At 41.5% G+C, this 19415-nt stretch overlaps 1 protein-coding gene across 2 annotated transcripts in view; it reads left to right on the top strand.

The window, feature by feature from the left end:
- LOC129710365 (anion exchange protein 2-like) overlaps nt 1-19415 on the top strand; it is a 55881-nt gene that overhangs the window by 4069 nt on the left and 32397 nt on the right. Inside the window, exons 2-8 of one of the 2 annotated variants that reach the window (XM_055657318.1) lie at nt 5754-5863; nt 9379-9532; nt 11625-11704; nt 15342-15406; nt 16057-16082; nt 18453-18523; nt 19155-19332. In XM_055657318.1, the coding sequence (XP_055513293.1) occupies nt 5831-5863; nt 9379-9532; nt 11625-11704; nt 15342-15406; nt 16057-16082; nt 18453-18523; nt 19155-19332 (607 nt within the window). In that variant the 5' untranslated portion in view covers nt 5754-5830. The remainder of the gene's footprint in view (nt 1-5753; nt 5864-9378; nt 9533-11624; nt 11705-15341; nt 15407-16056; nt 16083-18452; nt 18524-19154; nt 19333-19415) is intronic. The other variant, XM_055657319.1, reaches the window with a different exon arrangement.

Genomic DNA, 19415 nt, shown 5'->3' with positions numbered 1-19415 from the left:
CCGCTGGGGCTGGTCTGACCATTCCTGGTACCACACTGCCCTCCTGTGGCCAGGCTATGAACAGATTCAGGTCTGCTATCTGTTACTGCCAGACAGCTATTAGGAGTAACATTGCCCTAAACTGTTTATCAACTCACATACTTAACAGCTAACGAATATGCACTAGTATTGCACTTTAGGGACCATTATCAACAATTTTGGTTGGCAGAGAGACACGTATATGCTGCACGGGATGTATGAAACTAGTATTGATCTTGGTATGAGAACATAAAATATAGAACATACAGCACAGGAATAAGCCCTTTGGCCCACAATGTCTGTGCCATTCATGAAGTCCAGATAAACTAATCACATCCATATTGATATTGATTAATTATTGGCGTGTGTACCAACGTACTGTGAAAAACGTTGCGTGATATCCAGTCACATCATACTATACATGAGTGTTATCAAGCTGTGCACAAATACACCAGGTAATGCAACGAGAAACATTCCAGAGTGCAGAATATATTTTTATGGTGTTAGAATTTACAGCTACAGGGAAAGTGCAAAGAAAAAAATAATTATATTTGAATTGTTTAATAATCACTTGAAAGAGGTGTATTTATTGTTGAAGGTGGCTGAATCAAAATAGACTGCATTGTACTGCATTCATTCCTTCCTGTATTTACCGAATGACACAATTGTGCATTTGAATCAGAAGCACTAGTAGGCCATTCTGCCCCTCGAGCTTGCTCTACCCTTCAATAGGATCTGACCTCAAATATATTCCCATCTACCTCTGGTAACCTTACACAGTCAATTGATTCTGCCGGAAAAAAATACTTGGACTACTTCCACTGCCCTTTAAGGACAGAGATCCAGAGACATAATCTTCTGACTTGTGCAAAAGTGTTAGCATATTATAGCAAATTCCAAGCATTCAATGTGCACATCACCCTTCAAATTTATTGAGGTTGTTTGTTGCTGAATTAACCATTACTATTGTAACACACTGGTAACTGGTAGAGCTTCTGCCTCACAGTGCCTGAGATCAGGTTTCTATCGTGATCTCTGATGCTGTCTGTGAGGAGTTTGCACGTTCTCCCTGTGACTGCGTGGGTTTCGTCCGTGTGCTCCGGTCTCCTCCCATATCCAGGGTTTGTAGGTTAATTGACCTCTGGAAATTTCCCCTCGTGTGCAAGGAGTGTGTGAAAAATTGGGATAACTTAGAACTAGTGTGAATGGTGACCTCAGTGGGCCAAAGGGCTGCTTCCATGTAGTATCTCTAAAGTGAACTTAAGTTTCAGAATACTAAATCTGACTAGATGGTTCAAATTCTTCCTTGAGGAAGAAAGTTTCTGAAAAGGAAATACATATTTTTTGTTTCTGAATATTTAGAAATGAATCTTTGAAATCAATTAAAATCGCTTTACAAATTTGGATGATGAATCATAAAAATATATTTAATTTAGCAACACATTATTTCAACTATTCATCATCAAAACATTCTGTTTTGGAGCAAATGAACTTGGTGTACTGTGAACTAAAACACTTAACATTAGATGCACATGAGACACACTGGCATAAGTGCGATTTATCAGGATTGGATCCATTAATCCATCCATGGAGTCATACAGCATGGAAACAGGCCCTTCAGCCCACCTCACCAACCATCGATCATCCGTTCTATGTTGTCCCACTTTCTCATCCTCTCTATACTCACTAGGCACAATTTACAGAGGCCAATTAACCTATAAACCTCCACGTCTTTGAGACGTGGGACAAAACCCAAGCTCTCGAAACCTAAGGGAGAACGTGCAAACTCCACACGTACAGCATCTGAGGCCAGGATTGAACCTGGATCTCTGGCTCTGTGATGCAGTGGCTCTACCAGCTGTGCCACCTGTGGCCAAGTCATAATACTTTATACTTAAATGGCCTTTTAAATTTGAACACCTCATCTCTGGGAACACTTGGAGAATATAAGGTCATCAGCTCTTAAGTGATAGGAGCAGAATTAGGCCATTCGGAGATCAAGTCTACTCCACCATTCAAACATGGCTGATCTTTCTCTCCCTCCTAATAATAAGTAAACCACACACCAGCATAATAGAGCAGAGCATTCAGACTGAAAACATTACACTATACCACTTCAGACACTCTGCAGTGTTGCAAAGAGCATCTAGACTCCAGACAAGAGACACTGCAGTACATATCATGTCCAGATAATCTGAAACATGGGACATGATAACGGTCACAGAACCTCAGGGCATGTCATCTTGAAAACAAAATATTAGCAGACAGCAACAGATATTGTGCCTTTGTACTCTAGGTCAGGGCAATTGGTGAGGAACCCCTTGTGCTTAATACATTTAGTATTACAAACCAAGAAAAAAATGATCTACCTTCATTTTGGAAAAACCAAATAGCATGTGATTGGCATGAGTTAATATTTCCCACGGAGACTGGTATCATAATACAACATAGGGCATTCTGGCTGACTTAGTTAAAAGCTAAACACCAAGTACTGGAGGAACTCAGCGGGTCAGGCAGTATCTGGGAAGGGAATGGACAGATGATGTTTCGGGTTGGAACCCTTCCCCACCGGGAAAGCCGCTTGACCTTCTGCGCTCCAAGGAACAAAGCCCTAGTCCGCTCAACCTCTCCCTATTGCTCGGTCCCTCGAATCCTGGCAACAACTTGGATTATCTTCTCTGAATGTGCCCTCACCAGCGTCTTATATAACTGTAACATGACCTCCCAGCTGGTGAGGAGAAAGCTTCATTTTTGATTGGTAGGCTTCACAAATCTGGTTCTTGTTGAACTGGGAGACTGCAGGTGAGTTTACTCAGCTGAAGCGGGCTAATTGGGTCAAGTAGATATTCAAGAACCTCTCAAATCCACAACTTCTGCCATCAGGAAGGACTGAAGATGGATAGGAACGTTCCAATCAAAGATCTTATAGCGGAGCAAGATAGGCTACTCCTGCTAAATGCAATGGACTGACGTGTAGTACGCTATGGAGGGGATCATGGGCATTTTCCACGCCCATTTTAGCAACCTGAGCCTGCCTAACCCGACCCGACTCGCACTGTAATCAATGTTGCGGGGCAACAGTTTGTGTGGGTCAGATTCATAAATCTGTCAGTTCAAACTTCTTGTCAAGAATAAAATTTGATTCTGGTAATTGTCTTTTTTAATGTTTTTTAAATCATTTCTTTTTAAATGGCTCACAAACAGTGTTTGAGTTGATTTTGTAGTAACCGGAACCGACCCGGCTCGCAGGGTGATTGACAGGGGGCGACTTTTTGTGCGTGATTATAGGGTTAGATTCATAATTCAATTAGTTCATAATTCTGTTGATTCTTGTTAAGGAATAAAATGTTTATAAACACACATACATGAAAATTATATAAATGTATATAACACACACAATTATATTTCTTCTAAACCAATAATGAACTTTATTTCAGACTAGACAAGGGACATTAAATAAGAAACATTGTAAATAAGAAACATTGTCTTGGGGCACTCTCACTCCCCGCTGCCTCGCTCTAAGATCTTTGGTTCCAATTCCCTGACAATTCACACACCCTTCTGAACCTGATACACGTCACTCCAGCTTCATCAGGTGCTGCACCTATTTATTGAGCACTGCAGCAGGATATCCTCAGCACAATGACCACAGACTCAAAAAGAAATGCCCTGCAGCACCTTCTACATGGAAACCAAATGCCACCCTTTCCAATGATCCCCATACACCAAGGATTAAATTATTTACAAAGTACATCCGACCTGCGATGATTATGCTTGGGCAACATCAAAAAGGATTGATAATGGCTGCTTGACACCATGTATAAGATTTAGATGAAATCCAGCTTCCTTGTTTAATCCTGAGCCACTTCAGTTAATAAAACATCCACTGATTTGATAAATGTGTCTAATATGACCCTGATTATGAAGGGCACGGTTATGGAAATATTAGCTGAGCTGATTCTAATAAAACTCACCTCAGGTCTGTGTGTATTGGAGGAGTATGAGGTGCTAATGTAGTTACCTGTGCTGTTATTGCAGGTGGCAGGCTTTTCAATGTACTTTCGCAACCTTGGTCCTGGCTAATGCAAATATTAGTGGGGTGTTTTTTAGAAGCATCTAACTGTTGTGTAAGAACATCGAGCCGGATTTATAATTAACATTCTTAATTTTCTACTGACCTCCTTAAGGTCTTTTCAATTAAAATTTAATTTATGCATACAACAATAAACATAAATAATAATTTATGCATCCAACAAAGACCAATAACAAATTTGCTGTAGATACAAAGAACTGCAGATGCTGGTTTACAAAAATGACACAAAGAGCTGAGGTAACTCATAAGTTCTAGGAGCAGAATAAAGCCAATCGGCCCATCAAGTCTACTCCGCCGTTCAATCACGGCTGATCTATCGTTCCCTCTCAACCACATCAGTGTCTTCTCAGCCGTTATCAGGAAAAATAATCATCTTACCACAACCAGAGAGCAGTGCTGAACTACTATCTACCTCTTTGATGACCCCCAGACTACCCCAGACCTTACTGGCTTTACCTTGCACTAAATGTTATTCCCTTATCATGTATCTTTACACTGTAAATTAATCGATTGTAATCATGTATTGTCTTTCTGCCGACGAGTTAGCACCCAACAAAAACTTTCCACTGTACCTCGGTGCATGTGACAATAAACTAAACTAACCCGTAAACGTGAAATCTGTCGATCGATCACAAGAATCTGTCACTCGGCAGGCCAGGCAGCTTCTTTGGAGAACATGACATTTGGGTTGGGACCTTTCTTCAAAACCATTTGCTCTATTTTACTGTCATTGATTGCAAGTTGGTTCACATCTCATTCAGTTCAGTGTTGGACAAAACCATTTATTGGCAGTTTGTGTTCTGATACAAACCACTGGTGTCGAGTTGGAAATTCACCCATCTCTCTACATCTCTCCCCTCATTTAAAACATACCTTACATCAGCTTTCAATCTGTTCTGAATTATTCCCCATGACATTGAGTCATAGAGTGATACAGTGTGGAAACAGGCCCTTCGGTCCAACTTGCCCACAACGGCTAACATGTCCCAGCTTACCTAGTCCCACCTGCCCACGTTTGGTCCGTATCCCACCAAACCTCTCCTATCCATTTACCTGTCTAACTGTTTCTTAAATGTTGGGATAGTCTATGCCTCAACTACCTCCTCTGGCAGCTCGTTCAACCCACCCACCACTCTTTGTGTGAAAAGGTTTCCCCTCAGATTCCTATTAAATCTTTTCACCTTCACCTTAAATCTATGTCCTCTGGTCCTCGATTCACCTACTCTGGGCAAGAGACTCTATGCATCTAGCTGATCTATTATAAGATCACAAGGGGCGATCCTCCTGCGCTCCAGGAAATATAGTCCCAGCCTACTCAACCTCTCCCTCTAGCTCAGAACCTCCAGACCTGGCAACATCCTCATAAATCTTCTCTGTACACTTCCCAGCTTGACAACATTTTTCCTATAACATTGTGCCCTGTACTGAATATAATTCTCTAAATCCGACTCTCCTGCGCTCCAAGGAATAGAGTGCCAGCCTACTCAACCTCTCCCTGTAGCCAGACCCTCTAGCCCTGGCTTAGATACAAATTTTATTTGATGACATTCCTGCAGTAGTTTACTATGTTGACAGGCATGATTACAAATGTGACATGTTACTATAATCAAAGTACATTCACTTTTACATTTTTATATTTTAGGACATGTCATCGAACTCTGTATAAGAGTGCAGAAGGATAACGTTAATAAGTTGGAGTGCGTTTAGGAAGTAAGCAACATGGCACACAGAGGGTCCTACAAACTCCAGATGGTAAGTAAATGCAGGATTGATCAGTTTAATAAAAGGCACATTCAAGACATTCACAAAAATAAGATGCAATGATCAGTAGCCTGGCATTTGAAATGAGAATGATCAAGTGTCTTTAAAGAAACGCCTGAGAACTTCCATGCAGTTAGCATTCTTCTGAGGACCAATGTCTAAGGTAATGTCCTGCACCTATCCCTGCCACATGCCTGACAAGAGGATGCATTGAGAAGGAGATGAGATGTGAGGAGGATAAGGTTGGAGTTGGACCATGCCTCAACCTCTATGGTTTCAGCCCAGCCACATACTATCAGCTCCACAACTGTACAGTAAGTCGTCATAATGGGCCATGGAGGGGGAATGGTGTCCATTATTATCAATGATCCACTATAACTGAGTAAGGTATTATCATTGTTTGTACAGTAGTTGAAACAAAGAATGGCAGATGATGGTTGATACACAAAAGGACACAAAGTGTTGGAGCAACTCAATGGGTTGGGCAACATCTCTTGAGAACATGGTTCGATGATGCCTGGACCTTTCGTCAGACTGATTCAGTTTGCTGAGTTACTCCAGCACTTTGTGCCATTTCACCTTATAAACTAGGCAGCGATGCCGCTGGTCTGCACCAGCGAGGCCGTCTTCACTGGTTGACGTGGCTGTTGTTGCAGCTCACATTGTAGCCCCCAACAAGATGCACCTTCTTCAGGCCACCGCTATTGGCAGGACATGTTTAGTCACTGCGGACCCCCACCCATAGCTTTGTCCGCTCCCCCGGTGGCTTCTCCTCCTTCACCCGTGCAGTCGCCGACATCTTCCAAAGTGGAGGTGGAGGCGGCAGTGGGGTGCGGCAGAGGCCGAGTGGACAAAGCGATGGCCGACAGAAAGAAGCGGCAGCTGGTGAGAGGGGAGGGAGCCTCATGGTGACTGAGCCCTTCTTGTTGGTGGCAGCGGCCTGAAGAACAGCGCTGTCCCTAGAGGCTACAACGTGAGCCTGCAACAACCGTCACATCAACTGGATCCTGTGGTGGGTGAAGAAGGGCTCGCTGGTGGACCTTGCAACCCGGGGTGGCGTCAGAAGTATTGGCTGGGGGAGATCGTGCGAGCCGGCGTGGCACGGCAGGTCCGTCCGTTATAACCAATATCCGTTATAAATGGGTCCGTTAAAACAAGCATTGTTTACTGTATTACAATAATGGCCAACGTTGTCTCCTTCACGGTGATTAAACCAAACACACCCGTCCCCTTCTGGTTACTCCCTGCCTCATCAGGACGTGCACCATCTCAGTGTGCAGGAGGTCCACCAGTGAGAGACGTGGAGCCTATTTGAACCATGCCGTGACAGCGTTTGAAAAGCTCCCAGTGTGCACAGCTTGTTGGTTGACTTGGTGTGGAAGTGTATGAATGTCAGGCATGACCCTCAACTGATGGAGATTGTCAGTGATTGAGCAGTGGCGGTGTGGTGAATTGAGATGTGACTGAGGCTAATGCCGCAGGTAGAAGAATACATTCACTGAACTTACGGTGATTAAACGTCACAATTTCTCATATCCTTGATGCTTGGTTTGAAGCACAGATCTCACTGTTCATTTAATCCCACTACCCATTCACTCTGAAGAAGGGTCTCGACCCGAAACGTCACCCATTCCTTCTCTCCAGAGATGCTGCGTGTCCCGCTGAGTTACTCCAGCATTTTGTGTCTACCATATAGTCTTATATCTGGAAACATTCTGTACCATCTGCAGTCACAGTATATGTCTTTCTTTCCCATTTCCCTGATTCCAATCCCACCCCCCCTCTATATTATCCAAGAGTATTGGAACCATCCCCTCCTATGTTGTACTGCACTTTCTTGTTTCCCAGGTTTAGTTGTTTGAGCTTAGTTCACAGATACAACATGGAAACAGGCTCCTTCGGCCCACTGAGTCCATGCCGACCAGCAATCACACAAGCACGTACCACACACTAGGGACAATTTACAATCTTTACCAAAGCCAATTAACCTACAAATATGTACGTCTTTGGAATGTGGGAGGAAACCGGAGCACCCGGAGAAAACCCGTACAGTCACGGGGAGAACGTGCAAACTCCGTACAGACAGCACAGGTAGTCAGGATCGAACCCAGGTCGCTGGCGCTGTAAGGCAGCAGCTCTACCTCTGCGCCACCGTGCCTCCCCAAGGTCAATCAATCCATGCATGACCAGAGTCCACGTCCTGCCTGGCTTTAAATAATATGAGCCGTTCATGATATTGATCCACTATTAACACAGCCAGTCAATAAGCTGCAGAGTTAGCACAGACGTTGTGGTTAAGCCATTAATATCAGTGGCTAAATTGTTCATTGGGAACCCCTCTCCCAAATATGGGGATACCCCAATGACGCAAAGCCTTCCCTCCTAAAAATGGACTGTGCGTTCCTGCCAGCTTTTAGAACCAGCTTTAGAGGCATTGTCAGGCCACAGGTGTTAGGTTTAAATAGGCACATCTAGCATGAGATAACTGGCCACTTGTACAAATCACACCAATACGTAACATTCACAGGAGTGCAAGAACGGTGAAAATTAGAATATTTGAGAGTGGGAGTGTGATCTTTCTGAACTCTGCTTCCAAAGTTTAGTGTTGCTCATCACAAGTGGCTGAGAAGAACTATTACCTCTCGGTTGCCTTAATATTTCAAGCCGAATCTGCAGATTTATTTTAAAGTCCTACTAAAACAAATCTGTAATAATGGTCTTACCATTATGCTGATTATGCGATTATTATTGAGGAAAATTGAATCATGTATGATGACATTAAATTACTCCAAACTACCACTGTGGGATATTAGTTTAGTTTAGTTTACTATTGTCGCCTGTACTAAGGTACAGTGAAAAGCTCTTCTCGTGTGTTATCCTGTCAGCGAAAAGACTATACATGATTACAATCTAGCCATTCACAGTGTACAATACAATACAATACAATACGGTTTTATTCGTCACATTGCACATAAAGTGCAAGTGAAATGAATTTGTCAGCAGCGGTACAATGATAAAGAACACACAATACACAATAAAAATTTAACACAAACATCCACTACAGCATTCATCACTGTGGTGGAAGGCACAAAAATTGGCCAGTCCTCCAGATGTACAGATACAGGCTAAAGGGAATTACTTGCAGAAGGGACTAGGTTATTAAAATAATTAACCTGTTAACTGAACTGTTAATTGTCTGTAAAACAAGGCTAATATCAATGTTGTTTGATGAATTATTGAACTGAAGCTGCACTATTGGAGGAGTGAGATTAGATGCTGAATGCAAGGGACCTCGTCCAATTTCTTGCGATAGTCAATGCAACTAAATGAGAATATCAAAATCTCTCATGATGTACTTCATGCAAGAGGCAAACTATTTTCTTTTGTTGGGGGATTGTTGATGGATGATGAACTTCTTCACTCTTCACTCATCCGATCTTCAATGCCCAATATCTCTCCACCTCTGCCACTCGGTACAATAAGAGATGTTCGTTGTTCCACTTAAGGCCAAACAGGACCCTTCCTCACGCAGAGGCATTAAGGGTGACTTCAGTGATGAAGAGGCAGATGACTTGAACAGATCTCTGGATGTGACGAATTATGAGGATGTTGGCTTTGAAACGGAAGAGACTAAATTGAATGATGATGATATTTTTAATTGTGAGTAGAATTAAAAAATGTGTTAAATCATTTTCAAAACTACAAAATAGTGAGCTCATTTCAATTTGTTAACTCATAGTTAACGCTTAACACAAAAAGATTTTACCACTAGTTGACACAGATAAAGGAATTTTTTCAATAAAATTGGATAAAAGAGGAAGCCAATGTTTTGAATTCAGAAGAAAACAACAACATATTGGTTAAGCCTTTCCCCAAAGCCAATAGATGATCAATGAATGTTGGAAAAAACTGTTTCTTTCAGCTGAAAATCTTGCCCACATCCAGTATTTGCTGTCATTTAGCCTGAACCAGATACATGTTCCAACTCCGGTAGAGAGGATCACTGGGTTCAGACTGCAGGAGTGAGAGTACAATGAGTTTGGACTCAAGGAGAGATGGTTCAAATGTTTCAGATTGCTGGAGAACAGGCCGGTCAGTTCATCATCTAAAAATGAGGATCATTGAGTTCTGACTTCACGACTGAGGATTCCATGAGTTCAGATTGTAGGCGTGAAATTTCATTTCAGTCAGTTCAGACTCCAGGTGTGAGAGTTCAATGAGTTTAGACTTCACGGTTTGAAAGGTTATCGAGTACAGACTCCAGGATTGAAAGGTCAGTGAGTTCAGACTCCAGGGTTGAGAATTCAGTGAGGGTTTCCATGAATTGAGACTTCGGGAATGAAGGTTGATGCGCTCAGAGTCCAGATCATCAAGGTTAAATTCCAAGAATAAATAGGAATAATTCCAAGTCATTGACTTTAGATATTGGGAGTAATAGCCCACTGTACCAGTTTAATCCAAGAGCTCTCCCGAGTTTAAAAAAAATCAAACACTTGATAAGCACGGAGAATGAGCGTGGCGGGTACGTCGGAGCTCGGGGACGTCTCTTAGCGGCTCGTAACACTAACGGCAGGTACTCCGGAAGACTCGCTAATGGCAGGTAAGCACAGGAAGACTCGTGAAGATTTTTCAACATGTTGAAAAATGTGCACGAGTGGTCATTACCGTAAATCTCCGAGTTCGAATCAGGGCAAACTCGGGAGAGCTCTTGGAATGAACTCATACCGTGAGACAGGACTTTAAGGGTGTAGCAAGTTCAATTGCAGTGATTCAATGAGTCTAAGAGTGAGCAGTTGATGGATTCTGACCCTAAAGCTATTGCAAGTTAGCTAGATTTTAGAAAGAAGAAGTCTTGCTGCATATTTGTTCGGCTATGGTTCAGGCACGCCTGGAGTATTGCATACAATTTTGTTCTCTTATCTTAGCAAAAAACAACATATATTTGACTGAACAAGGATTCAACTGGACTTGTTCCTGGGAAGAAAAAGGTTATTAGATGAAGAGAAATTGCAGAGGGTTGTCCAAAACTTGGTGTCGTTTAGAAGAGTAGAAGAAGATGTGAGAGTGCTTGGTGGGTTTATTCACTGAGGGCTTGTTGCCTTTGGTCAAAGACCCTGGAAGCTGGAGGTGGAGAATCTGGAGAATAATTTAATGTTTGTTACCAAGACAAAATGAAATGTCTTCATTCTGAGGACTATATATCTTTGGAACCATCTTCTCTTGGGACTCTGGATATCTAAGCCTGAAATCCCTAGATTTGTGGATACTAATGGCATCTGAGAATATAAGGCTAGAATGGGAAAGTGGACGAGATATTAAGGAAAATCGGGTGTAATCTTGTTGAAAGGTACAGCAAACTCGAGAAACTGTTTTGTCCATGTCATTGTTGTCTATTTCTGAGGATTCACGAAATTCTGATTCCAGACTAAGGTATAGCAAATTTTGGAAAAACATTGATAGTAATAAAATCCAGGAGAGAGGTGAGAACAACAAATAGCAAGATGGAGAAACCTTACACTCCAGGATCTGGAAGTTTGACCTTGAAGCATCGATAGCCAACTGTCTATTGACCTTTTATCTAAACTCCAATTGTAACCATCAATGTTCTCCTTGGTTCCATGCAGTTGCATTTATGAAAATACTCATAGAAGTCAATTAAAATGGGTTTCTCAGAATATACATTGATGAGGTTAATTGAACAACACAACTTAGTGCATCCTTGTTAATGTTCCTTTTAAAAAATCTCTCACAGACCTCCGTGACTCATTTGCCCGCAGTCCCCGCGCACCCTCCGCCAATAGTCAGCAAGAGAAGACAGAACATGGGGATCAGGTAAAGAGCTATGTTGCTCTGTGTCCCAGAGTGTGTTATTGGCTGATGTATCACCTGTCTGCCACTGCCCTGCTTTCACTTGTTCTCAATATACCTTAGACAGCATGGACTGCATTGACCTTCTGCAAAGGTGTTGTGTTACTTCAAGTTCAGGTTCAAGTCAAGTTCAAGTTACATTTATTGTCACCTGCACCAATTGGTACAGTGAGATTTGAGTTACCATACAGCCATACGAATAAAAAAGATCACAACACACGATAGAGTTTAACATAAGCATCCCCACCCGGCGGAATCAACGTTTCCCATTGTGAGGGAAGGCAATAAAGTTCAGTCATCTTTTGGTGCATGGAACAAAGCAACTACAGTGATCAGTCAAAATCTCACATATCACGGAATTCAAGAGAAACAGAACCAAAGAATGACACATAAAGCTGGAGTCACTAAGCGGGACAGGCAGCATCTCTGATGAGAAGGAATGAATGACGTTTCGGATCGAGACCCTTCTTCAGACTGAAGAAGGGTCTCTTTTTGCGTCTATCTTTTATTGTCTATCTTCGGTTTAAACCAGCATCTGCAGTTCCTTCCTCCACGAAACCGCGCCAAAGTTTGTTTATGACAAAACTGAGGTTAGCAAGTAATCAAATGGTTCCAGGGTGCTGTGTACTGTGTGCTCTTAGAGAGAAGAATGTTTATTTCCAAATATCACTTCTTTGAGAGCAGTGTCTAGCAATTATGGTGAACATTAGTTCTTATGTGGTTTTTTTTTCCTTCCCTTGACACTCCATCCTCATTATAAATAATTTCACACACTGCCAAACAAAATGGCAGTTCTGAACTGTTCTGACAGGTATGGCATGGCACTTTGGATCGATAGAGCCAAGAGAAGTGGAATTAGGAACATAGGTAGAAAGATAGATCAATCAGTCTTGATTTCCACCTGATCAAACTTGGGCAGTGTTTACAGACGTTTATCAAAGGGGATAAATAAATGCGAGAAAGTCTGTAATATGATAGAAAGATCAAACTGTATGTACCTTGTAGAAGAAGTAATCCAGATAGTTCATGATTTGTTTTAAAACTGCAGATGCAGGAAATCTGAAGTAGAAACAGTTAATACTGGAAACAACTCAGCAGATCAGTTGGAACCTGTCCTGCTGAAATCTTCGACATGTTCTGCCTGTGGTGTAACCAGTCATTATTTAATTCTATATTTTCTTATATTCTTATTTCTAAGTTCAAAAGGTTCCCTTGTTCGCGTGGGGTCTATCATTTTGTATTACTTTACCTTAATCTGTTTTGTTTCTTTAGTTCTGTTTAGTTTAGATTAGTTTAGAGATATAGTGTGGAAATGGGCCCATCAGCTCACTAAGTCTGCGCCGACCAATGATCACCCATACTAGTTCTATCTTACACACTACGGACAATTTACTGAGGCCAATTAACCTACAAACCTGCACATCTTTGGAATGTGGGAGGAAACCAGAGCACCCGGAGAAAACCCACGTGGTTATAGGGAGAGTGTACAAACGCCATACAGACACAGGATCAAACTCGGGTCTCTGGTGCTGTAAGGCAGCAACTCTACCGCTGCTCCACCATTCCAGTCTCTAAGCATCTTTCTATTCCCTGTCCTCCAGTCATACCTGCTCATCTGTTGCCCACACTAACACTTGGCTAAGGCTTACTGGATCTCCCAGTTGCTAACCATTTCAACTCCCCCCATTCATATACTAACCTTCCTGTACTGTTCTGTCCTCCATTACAATTTGGAGGAATAGCTCCTCATATTTTGCTTGGCTAACTCACAACCCAAATGTACGAATGTTGAATTCTCCAATTTTACGTAACTAAACATTATTTCCTTTATCCTGTATCTGTACACTGTGGACGGCTTCATTGTAATCATGTATAGTCTTTTTGCGGACTGGATAGCACTCAACTGCCCCTCAGTAAACGTGACAATAATAAACTAAACTAAATCTCACCCACCCAGTCCAACCTACTTACAATGTTAACCCCATTCAGATCTTTTCTAAATTTTCTCGCACAGTCACGTTGTCTCCGTCCATTAATCGCACACCTTTACCATGACAATATCATGATCCATGACTACATAGTGCAGTAAAGTGAGTGAGCATTTTGCTCTTTCTCCCGGTGACTCTGTTACCAAACTGCATACTTTTGATAAGTAATCTCGAGGCAAAGGTATCGCGACTGATCCATGTAAAGTCTCTAAGGTTTGCATTGTTCAAGACAAAGTAGAGACATTGAGCATCTGAAAAATATACGGTCATTTGTCACACTCAGTGCAGAAGTAAAAAGTGTTGGTTGCATAGCTAATGAACACAGATTGATAGAACATTCTTCAAATAATCTCCCAAAATCACACGGGTAGCAATGATGCGTTATTAATTAATACATGTGCCTTCTTCTTCTCCCCTTAGGCAATCTCTCAAGATCAAGAGTGATTAATATCCACTCCAGTGATGTGGGTTCTGAGGTGGTTAATGAGGGCAATGTGGGTACTGTAGACTCTTCAGTAGGTGGCTGATGGTGGCCAATGGAGCAGATGCTTGGATAGTTCTTGAGGTGGAGCATTTCTTCTGCAGGACTTCAGGTGTGCTCTTGAAGCATGGACTTGCAGTCCACACTTCCACCTGAATGCTCCTACACCACGTTGAATGGCCATGAGCTAGAAGTCCCCAGGAGTCAGTGGGATGTTGCAGTTTTTCAAGGAGACTTTGAGCACGTCCTTGAAATCTTTACCTCTGTCCATGTATACTGTCTCACCATGGCATGGCACAGTATAGAGTGTCTGTTTCAGAAGTCTGATGTTGACCATGTGAATGGCATGTCCTGCCCAATGGAGCTGACCAAGTGTTACTGGGTCATCATACCTGGCATATTGGCCTGAGAGAGAATACCTGTCCTTCCTCTGAATTTGGAGGACATCGCAGCGGCAGGATTGGTGGTGTTTTTCCTGTGGATAAATACAAAGGTTTTACCAGGGGTATAAAAAAAATCTAATGACCTAGCTTAGCATACATGTTATGTATAGGAAAGAACTGCAGATGCTAGTTTAAATCGAAGATAGACACAAGATGCTGGAGTAACTCAGTGGGACAGGCAGCATCACTGCTGAGAAGGAATTGGGTGACATTTCAGGTCGAGACCCTTCTTCAGTCTGTCCTGCTAAGTTACTCCAGCATTTTGTGTCTACCTTCATCAGCTTTGAGATTCAATTAATTTATAGTTAGTGTTAAATAATGAGTATATTATTTAGTTGTAGGTTGATATATACTGGCATGCTACTATGGGAGGATATATATGTGTGTGTTTTTTTTTTAATGGTGTATACATTAGTATTTCCTTTAAGAGAAATAGATTACCAATGGTGGTGGTGATAATGGGACATGTCCTTTTGTGGCTGAATTAATCAATCTGTTCCATATACAAAAACAGGTTGTAAAGCCTTGTAAAGAGGTTCATGTGATCTTGATACTTTGATTGGTGACCACTTGGTAATTGGGGCTGTGATAGGTGTAACTTGTAAATAGTACTTGTAAATAACTTGTACCAATTCTGTCAGAATTGATAAATTGGCATTTTTCCCCCCCTATTTTCTTTCTCTATTCAGTTGGCCACAGGTGAAGAAAGTCCCAAGCCTCATTCGAGGTTCATATCGGGAACCGCAGACCCCAGGTACGTGACACCTCAAAGCTTCTTTACCTGATTGTAATGGGACGTTGTGGATAGATGTCGGTTTGGGGCTTTCTTATAACTGGATTTCTTCCTTATTGACCATGCATTTTTTGACCCCCATGTGTGAGGATGAGAGGAGCAATGAGAATTCTCTGGCCATGATTATCCACGATTCTCCAGCCCACACAAGGGAGGTGCATGACTGATCAACCAACTGGTCTTGTCATGTCTTACCATTTTGTCTGTTCACATGGTATGGTCTGCTCAATACAAGTAGAGTTTGATTCACGCATCCAACAGTGAAAGTTAACCTCCTGCACAATCGTCTGATTGATTTGATATAATTCTTGTATTTTGCAAATTCTTTTAGATATACTGTATGAACAACAATTCAAGAAATCCAATGCTTGAAAGTGAAAGTAGTTCAATCAATATCTGTGTGAAAAAGTTACTCCTCAGCTTCCTATTAAATCTTCCCCCCACTTTAAACCTATGTCCTCTGGTTCTCGATTCCCCTACTCTGGGCAAGAGACTCTGTGCGTCTACCTGATCCATTCCTCTCATGAGAGAGTTCCTCTCCTTTGGACTATATAAGATTTGCATTATACCCAAAGCTGCATTCTAATGGTGTTTTTACTTTTGTGTTGTAGCAGAGGAAAAATTATTCTGCAAAAGGGTAAGTGGCTCATATCAAATGTTTATATCTAATGTTTTCAACAAGTCAATCACTTCAAATGTTCTTGCCGATAAAGCACCAAAAAGCAACTTTTTACAGAGGTGAAAGGCAATGTCATCAGACTTATAAAAGAAAGTTAGTAAAAGCTTATCAAAGAGTTGATTTGAAATATTGATTTTAGACAGATCATCTTCTTCTTGCATATGGCGTGCACAGCCTAAAGTTGTAGGACAACTTGTTCTATTTGATCTTATTTGATTGTGCTCGCCAGGTTGATTGCATTCGTTGAAACAGGGCGGAGCACGTGAAGGTTGCAATCTTCCCCTTTGGCGGATCTTGAGAATTAAGGATGTGTTCACAGTTTTATATACAATTTAAAGCCAGATTTCTTGTAGATATAGAGATTTTTGTAAGTAACAAGATTAGTGCTGGTAATTTATTGGAGATAACGCAGAGCATAGAACAGTCCAGCACAGGAATAGGCCCATCAGCTCACAATTTCTGTGCTGAACATGAGGCCAAGACCAACACTTAACTGCCTGCACCTGAGCCATATCCCTGCATTCCTTGCATATATATCCATGTGCCTATTCAAAAGCCTCTTAAACACCACATTTGTATCTACCTCCATCACCATCCCAGGCAGCACCTTCAGTTGCCCACCTCCCTCAGTGTAAAAAACTTGCCCTGCACATCTCTTTTAAATGTTGCCAAGCTCACCTAAAAGCTAAGCCCTCTAATATTAGATAGTTCCACCTGGGATAAAGGTTCTGACTGTCTACCCCTATCTATGTTCATAATAATTGTATATACTTCTATCAGGTCTCCCCTCAACCTCAAAATCCAAATCTGTCCAACCTCTCCCTGTAGCTAATAGCCCCTAATACATGCATTATTCTGGTAAACCTCCTCTGTACCTTTTCAAAAGCCTCCATATTCTTCTTGTAATGGGGTGACCAAAACTGTACGGAATGCTCCAACTGCAGCCGAACTAAAGTCCTATAAAGATGCATCATGTCTTCCTGCCTCATACTCAATGCCACAACTGATGAAGGCAAGACTACCATATGCTCTCTTTACCACTCTCTCTATCTGTGCTGCCACTTTCACGGAGTTATGGACTTGGACCCCAAGATCCCTCTGTACATCAATGCTGTTAAAGGCCTTGCCACTAATGGTTACTGTGGAGAGGACAGATGATTTATTAGTGAAAAGAAGACAGAAAATCCAAGGAGGATATTAAAATAAAAGAAAGCAACACCAGTGGCTAGTTGGTGTGAAAGATAATAAATTATGAGGAAAGATATAAACTGGACTAAATATGTAAAATATTGCAGTGCTTGTAATTGAGCAACATACATCAGAGAGAATATTATTAAAGGAGGATTGTTTTTAAAATAATCCATTTAGAATATTTTAAATAGATTAACAATGGAGCTGGAAACACAGATAAACATGGAATGCCTAATAAGTGTAGGAAATGTTTTAAGAATAGATGAATTTTAGGAGCAGGAACAAATTGCTTCACCCGCTGACTCCATTCATAGTACAGCTGCCCAATAGCAAAAAAAGCACTTTATAATTAAACTGATTATACAGTAGTTTGTGTTTCGGGCCGAGACCCTTCTCGCCCCGAAACGTCACCCATTCCTTCACTCCATGGATGCTGCCTCACCCGCTGAGTTTCTCCGGCATTTTTGTCTACCTTCGATTTTTCCAACATCTGCAGTTCTTTCTTAAACATACAGCAGTTTAATTTAGTTTAGTTTGGTTTAGTTTGGTTTAGTTTAGTTTAGTTTAGTTTAGTTTAGAGATACAGCACAGAAAAGGGCCTTTGGCCCACCGAGTCCGCACCAGCCAGCGATCCCCACACACACACACAAGGGACAATTTACATTTATACCAAGCCAATTAACCTTCAAAGCTGTGAGTCTTTGGAGTGTGGGGGGAAACCAAAGATCTCGGAGAAAACCCAAGTGGTCACGGGGAGAACGTACAAACTCCATACAGACAACGCCCGTCGTCGTGATCGAACCCCGGGCCTCTGGCGCTGCATGCGCTGTAAGGCAGCAACTCTACCGCTGCACCACTGTGCCGCCCCTGAAAGTTGAATTCTTTCTAGTTTTTCCAATTCAAATGATGGCGTCTACTGTCACCTGAACCCGAACCTGAATCACCTCACAATGTGGACTGTAGTGTATTATGGGATTGATAATGATATAAAAATCATTTTTGGCAACACAGTCATGTTATGAAGAGGTCTGACTATCAACGTAGAAATAAAATGTAAATTAAAAATTATAATATTATTCCAGTAATAATAAATGTGTTTGAAGTCATTCTACCTAAAATCATTCTGTTTGTGAATAGATCCGCCAGGAACTCTCCCGTTTCAGTCTGACACATATCACAAAAACTTTGGAAAAGAAACTTTCCACAAGGTACAGTTTTACAGTTTTGGGAATAAAGGTCTCGTCATAACTGCTCCAAAAATTGAATTCAAATGTGTGATAAAACTACTTGTGGAATGGCTTCCAAGGAACTATTAATCATTTGGTAACAGTAACTTAATTTAACTTATCAGTGACTTAATCACAATAATTTGCTGTTTCTTAAGCTTGTTTCTGAAAAGTGTTGTAAGATTGAAGAGTTCCATTAGCCTAAGGCTTTTTTGCCTGAGGTGTTCTCAAGAACAATCTCCACACGTGTGGAGTGAAGTATAACTCAATTTGCACTAAAACAGTCCAACGGACTTCTACTTAAACTTCTGGGAAAGCATTACTTTGTTCTATTTATTTTCCCATGAAAGCCACGTCACCAGTGTTGAATGTAATTTATTTTTTACCTCACATCTGGAGTCTTGGTGAGGTGAATTCGAACCACACATCATCCCTTATTTTCAAATTCTAACCTCCATATTTGGTTTTAATTACATTATTTTAAAGTTGTGTGTAGAAGTGCTTTATTATCATATAGTTACTGCCAGTTACATTCGTGTGATTAATACATTTTAATGTTAAATTCTATAGATTGTACAGTCATTTTATCTCCTTCTTCTGGGTCTTACCTCAGGCATATGTTGAAATGAATGAACTGACGAAGGATGGGGAGAAATCTTACTGGAAGGAACGTGCACGATGGATAATGTACGAGGAGAAGCTCGAGGAGGAGACAGACCGTTGGAGTAAACCACATGTCCCTTGTCTCAGTTTCAGGTATCTGCTGGAAGTACAAAGGGCCATCAACAATGGTACGTATAGTGTCTACTGAAGATATCTAGTGTCAGTCTGAAGAAGGGTCCCAACCCAAAATGTCACCAATCCATATTCTTCA

The sequence above is a fragment of the Leucoraja erinacea genome, chromosome 27 (genome assembly GCF_028641065.1).
Source record: "Leucoraja erinacea ecotype New England chromosome 27, Leri_hhj_1, whole genome shotgun sequence".
Taxonomy (NCBI): domain Eukaryota; kingdom Metazoa; phylum Chordata; class Chondrichthyes; order Rajiformes; family Rajidae; genus Leucoraja; species Leucoraja erinaceus.
This window is presented reverse-complemented; position numbering and strand designations above follow the sequence as displayed.